The 6,209-nt window shown below is 46.3% G+C and overlaps 1 protein-coding gene across 1 annotated transcript in view; it reads left to right on the top strand.

Annotated features, from left to right (window-relative positions):
- Nucleotides 1–6,209, top strand: part of T265_07815 (hypothetical protein) — a gene marked incomplete at both ends in the record, with an annotated part of 41,654 nt that overhangs the window by 9,549 nt on the left and 25,896 nt on the right. The window contains 4 exons of the mRNA XM_009173444.1: nt 927–1,246; nt 2,787–2,961; nt 4,328–4,492; nt 5,184–5,309. Of these exons, the coding sequence (XP_009171708.1) occupies nt 2,928–2,961; nt 4,328–4,492; nt 5,184–5,309 (325 nt within the window). The remainder of the gene's footprint in view (nt 1–926; nt 1,247–2,786; nt 2,962–4,327; nt 4,493–5,183; nt 5,310–6,209) is intronic.

The following is a 6,209-nucleotide window of genomic DNA, read 5'->3' as shown; positions in this document are numbered from 1 at the left end:
CATAGGTTACGTTGGTTGGGGCATGTACTCCGTATGCCAGAATACCACCCGCTTCGCAAAGCTCTTTTCGTCCATCTATGTGCTGAGTGGAAGCGACCGAGCGGTGGCAACGAATTGCGAAAATACTGACCAGTAAACAGAGTCGGGTCGACAGCTGCCACCTCCCTGGATGAGGACCCCGGGACTCAACTCACCAATGGTAAATGAAACTTACAGAAATGGTCCAGTCGCACAGTCTTTGGGGTCCATGCATCAAAGCTATCTCGGCTTCATGCGTAGCTATCCGATTCCCCAAATAACCAAACATGCCATCGCCTTCAGGGCTTCGCCGTATCTCCCGCACTCCCGCTTTCTGATGATCCCAGCTACAACTACTGGAACCACATTGTCTCTGTTACACGGTCTATAGCTGATAAATTGAATTGAATTAAATGTTGTTACCAAGTCAATAGCCCACGAAACTTCAAACCCATTTAGGTATTTGCAATCACACAGCGAACTGGAATAAGTCACACCCCACACGGTTCTTTGCAATCACCTGGGTTCCTCATGGTAACACGGAAACCGCATAACTCGTTTTTCAGTTTAGGCACAGTGAGCGTATGTAAATAACAGGAACTATCTCTAGCATGCTCGCGTTTGAACGACATAATCGATTTGCGTCATTTTTTATCGGAAGGAAACTGCCTGGATTACAAATTTATCGAGGGGTAACCTGCTACCCGAAACCCAATACATGTTTTATTTCCGTAGGAGATGCTCCAGGCTACCATCGACCATATGGCTTTTCTCGTATTAACATTTCATATCGATAGGCAATTTGTCACGGTACTAAACAACCGCATTTTTGTTTCGTCCCAAATCTGGACTTTCTTCTCACCACACTTCCGGTTCCAACTCATTTATCCCGTTTGTCACTGCAACAGAAGTCCATTCGAACGACAGCAGTTTTACTGGTCAGCCAGTTACAGTCTACGAGTGGACCGTCGAAGGCTCAAACATCAAGTCGAACACCTACAAATGGATTGATCCTCCACTTTGCGGCACTCTGTCCTCCATAACACCGGGAAACGGTGTTGAGACAATCCCAACCGTTCGAGACTCTGAAGACAAACTTTGTCGGACCGAGTCGTATCAGGCAGTCAAAATCTCATGGGCAAACTTGAGTTCAATCAGTCCGCCTATACACAAGTTGGCCTCGCGCATCTATTTGGCAGATTACGATTTTGAGGAACTTCGACGGAAGGTTAGTGTTTTAACCTCCCCATCACTTTTTTTACCGCTTTTATTGACCGGCATTAGTTAGAGAATACGGTTGAGAATGTCTAATGAGTATTTATGGATGAGCATCGTGACATCCCATTCTGGGCTGTCAATGAACAACTTTTTGGACGCCACAAAAACATTTATTTTAATGAGACAGATCACATTCGGGGATTGAGGTTATAACTCTTTTTTTTCAGGCTTCCTGGCTACTTTTTCGGTTAAATATCCAACTGAATCAGGTGTAGAATTTACACAACTAATCTCTGTTGTTTCGTGGAGCATCACTTCACACTCAAGCCGTGGTGGCAAGACAATAATNAACTCTTTTTCCCAGGCTTCCTGACGACTTTTTCGGTTAAATATCCAACTTAATCAAGTGTAGGATTTGCACAGCTAATCTCTGTTGTTTCGTGGAGCATCACTTCACACTCAAGCCGTGGTGGCAAGACAATAATACCGGTTTAACGATCTGTAACCATTAGCCAAATCTGTGAGTAATATCTGTTTGCAGTTTGACGCACCAACCCCGCAGTCGGTTGATAGTTGAGTTGGAATTTAGTGATCTATTCGAATTTGTTCTATGGATGTCAGATATTCGACTAGCGCCCCGGGAAAGCTCACAAACGCGACTAAGAACTTTGAGTTTCTCAAAACCTTATACAAATGAATCTTTCGACTTCGTTCCTGATTGCCTATAACCGCATAAGAGATTCCACAAGCCTCATTGGAGTCTCTTCGAACTGCTTCTGTTGTTGCCGTAAAATTGATTGGAGGTGCTCTGCCGAAATTGACATCTTGGGTTCGGGTTGCCGCCAGTTGTCGTAACTTGATGTACGGTAGGGCGACTCTGTATCGGTCCCTTGCTTGCTGCTCCCCCCCCCCCCACTATGGTATACTAAAAGGCACGGTCGCTTTACACAGCCCTTTATGGAGAGAAAGGAAAATTATTACAACTGTATTTATAGGGTAATCACAGAGTGTTCCACAAGGCCGTGCTGGAATCTCCATGCGGGGGGCGAGAAGCGCCGAGTCAACGATGCTCGATCCGGATTGGCTGGCATTCTGACCAATCAGGGCATGCCTTCGTTTGGTTCGTGTCCTGCACGTGACACATGTCTCCAAATGATGTGGTGTTCGGTTATTAGGGACGGCAGACCTCCGGACAGCTTCACAATAAATAGCTTTGCATCTGAACAGACGCTTCCATTTACCACTACGATCGCACGACTGCCGTACCTTATGACTACACGCTTATTCACACTGCATTGTAGGGTGTACACGGTCCTGAGTGCAATCGCAAGCATTAGGCACCGCGACCTTGCCGTTACTAGTGTGTCTATTGCTCGTCCGGTCAGGTGTGGATGGGCTCATCTAAGCTAACTGATAGAAAAATAAACTCTTTTGTAATCACCAGATTAACAACCCCGTCTTTGCTGTTAGGGTCTATCTACCTCAGTTAGCGGTCTGCTGGTTCCAATACTCGATCACCCAATGCTCTGTCTTCTGTTATCCGCTTCCAGGTTGCCCGGTTACGAGTTGGTAGCTCCGCTTTGGAAGGCTTCTTCCATGAGAGTGCATGTAGCTGGCTCCGTAGAAATCCATCCAAGTGGGTGTCTTGGACCGAGGGCTGGAATCAAAAGTTGAACTTAACTGTAGCCTGGATGTCGGATAGCATATATTTCGGTCTGAAACAGGGTGAGTTGGCCCCTTTTTTGTACGAGTTTATTCGATACCACAAATGAACTGAACTACCATGGTACATTTGCAGATATTCTTCAAGAGAAACGAAGCAATCGAATTGGACTTGTTTTTCAGGTACTTCAGGTCTATCACATAATCAGGCGGTCACGCTAAGGGTGGGAGCAGCCTTCGAATCAACACAGCTTTGGGACCCATCACACAACTCAGTGCCAGTTTATAGGACCATAAGAAAATCAAATTTCCTGTATAAGTTCACGACTGCAAAGCTGTTCATAGCGTTTCTGAGTTCAGGCGATTCCAAATCATTAGTGTCTCTCAACACCATTTACGGGATGTCTCGATAGAAAACAAAAGATATTTCGACATGATTTTCAAGATGACTGGGGATCGAAATAAAAGTGTCTCCATTTGAAATTCAGGTAACACAAGGAAGTCTCGTCCGCAGTGTGCGCAACCTTGTGCGTTACCTGTGCGTACTTTTTGGGTCTCAGTCTGTTCGTTGGGTTGATTATCCGTACGTCCAACGGATGCACACAAAATGTGCAAATTTAGATCATGAGAGGATGAGTTAGTCTGCCATTCAGCGTGAGCCTTGCTCACTGTCCAGTCAGTGACATCAATTAGGCCTTTCAAACGTGGTAGGTAGTTGCGAGAAGTATGTAATGCTTGGAGTGGCAATAATGGCGAAACATAGTGGGGCAGAATCGGCAGTTCTGGTCAGTTGCTTAGGCAACAACAAAATAGAAGGCAAGTCGCCGGCGATAGCTGAACTGCAAAGGATCCAGACGTACACAATGCCTCGCCCAGCAAGTCAATAAACGAACTGTCTACATTCAATCAAGAATCGCCCGTGCTGTTTGTTCTATTACACCAAGAGCATGAACATGATACAGTTGGTTCCTCGTCTGGCTTGTTCGATGATTCACCGTGCAGAAAAACCAACCGAAGAAATAAGAGCGGATGTGGCATTTAAAAATAACGGTTGGTCTTAGTTTTCGTCCGCAAAGTGACCAAACGTTGCTCATTGAGAATTAGTTCCCTTGGCTTGATAAAAAAAAACAGTCGTTCAGCTACAATACCCTTTCGTCACCTAACTACCATGTTGGTTTAGGGAAACACGAGGGCGGAGATACTGCCAGGTCCCCAAGGCTAGACCGCAGCAGTCGGGATGCGGGGGTTCAGGTTCGAAACACGAGCATTCCAGTCAAAAAGTTCATGCCTTAACCACTGATCTGTCTCGAGGCCTCTTGGGCCTTACAGTTCAGAGGATCAGGGAAATCTGTCGAAGACGAAGTATTGTTGTTGCTGTGGTAACGAAGGTACACGTGAAGGACTGCTTTTTATTTCCTTTCTGTTGTAGTCGCTGAACAAGCCATTGCGTTGCTCAATGGTGCTGCGTCTTACTTTCGGGACACAGAGTACGCATTCACGTTGCATGCTCACCATTGTCAGGATGGTATGGCGTTGAATGAATACTTCAAAATTCTGGCTGGATCAGCAGAAAACCGTTTGATTGGGACCATAGGTAAGTCTCAGGACATATCGAGGACGTATTTCCTCTTATAACGTCGCTGTACTACTTGTTATCTTGTAGTAATATATCGCGGGATCGCAATACTTCTGTGCGTTGAGACGATTGGAAAAGGGCTCTAATCCATCGAGGATTTGGTGGTTGTTTTTTGACGCTCCGTCTGTATTTACTAGTAATTAATTGACTTTTCTTTGACCGATGGATTGTGCGGAACTCCTGCAGCCCAACTTGCTCATCGTCCCAAGGACATGCCGGCTTCACAAACAGTACAGGATGGTATTATCGTCAACTGGAGTTGGGAATACACCAATGATTACCTGTCCGTTGTGACCGAGGTTCTCGTCAGACCGAAGGGTGGCACCCCTTGAATCTCGGTGAAATATCCCACCCGGCCCCGAACATAACTTGATGCGATGAATTATCAGATGTCAAGTGAAGGTGAGCGTGCAATCCGACCGTGAAGTGTGGTAGACTCAGAAAGCTAAGGAAATGGAAGAGGCCCGTAATGACCGAAGATTATTTCAGTTGATCCGTGCGACCGGTCCCCGGAAAGCACCCGTGAGTGAAGCCATCAAGGATCGGAATGGGGTGAACATCTCGAACAAGGAAGAAAGCCTCGACCGATTGGCCGAATACTTCGAACAACTGTCATAGCCACCAGCTGGCACCCATTGGGAGCCCATAGGTGACGCAGAACCCTGGACGGTGAACGTGAAACTGTCTACGGCCTCTGAGGTTTATGACTGTATGTGTTCTCCCAAGCGCCACCGAGCCTCTGGTCCAGTTGACCTCCCACCTGCACTGATCAAAGGTGGGTGTTGTTATATCTGCTGGTTCGCCAATCTGTGGTATCTGCTGCTGACACGCTCCAGCGCGCAGTGCCTGAAAAAAGACTCACAGAAGGGAACACAACAGCTATATTCCGAACAAGCGAGTGCCAGAGCAAAAGTTACAACGGCCCCACGCTATTTAAAGGGGACTTTCTGACATTGATCCAGGCTGTCTGATAGGCGTTAGTGAACACCCATCAACAGTGATCGTGCCTTTATGAAATGCCTGAACGCAGCTCACATTCGATCCTGCTTCTGTGGTGTGCACGAACACTCATTAGCTTTTGCTGAATGATTGACTGACTGGACTGGCCTGGATGCCTGCCGACTTTCCTGTTGAGATTTTGGTGAATCACTAGGGTTCGGGCGTTCTGAGGTTACTTTCAGGAATTTGACCTTCCTGATAAAAACACATTTCTTCGGTTGCTGCCTGTTGCCGCGTTGTTGCAACTGAAAAACCCATACCCATAAAGTTGTCTTATCGTGGAATCGTCCCATCTTGGGTAGTTACATATACCTGGATTTCTCAACGCATAAATGTGTCATTCTCTCAACAACATCAACGTGTTTAACTTTGGTAATCCGGCGGGACAAATGGCTGATAGCCTTTGTGTAGATCCCAGCAAACACAGTGTACTAGTAGCTACTAGCGAGAGATTGAATCTTATTTACTATATCCGCATAGTTGATAACCATATTTCTCAAGGTTAAGCGGACTGCTCAAATCTCGGCTTCAGATCGAGCAACTGAGAGCAAAGTTCGGCTTTCTCAGGGTCGTACGGCTGTATACATACCATTCGGACCAACTCGGTGGCAGTTCTTACGCATATTGTGACTATCCTTCAATAACAAACCAAAGGGATCGGCCGCATTTCACCTAG

This window comes from Opisthorchis viverrini (genome assembly GCF_000715545.1).
Source record: "Opisthorchis viverrini unplaced genomic scaffold opera_v5_186, whole genome shotgun sequence".
NCBI lineage: Eukaryota > Metazoa > Platyhelminthes > Trematoda > Opisthorchiida > Opisthorchiidae > Opisthorchis > Opisthorchis viverrini.
This window is presented reverse-complemented; position numbering and strand designations above follow the sequence as displayed.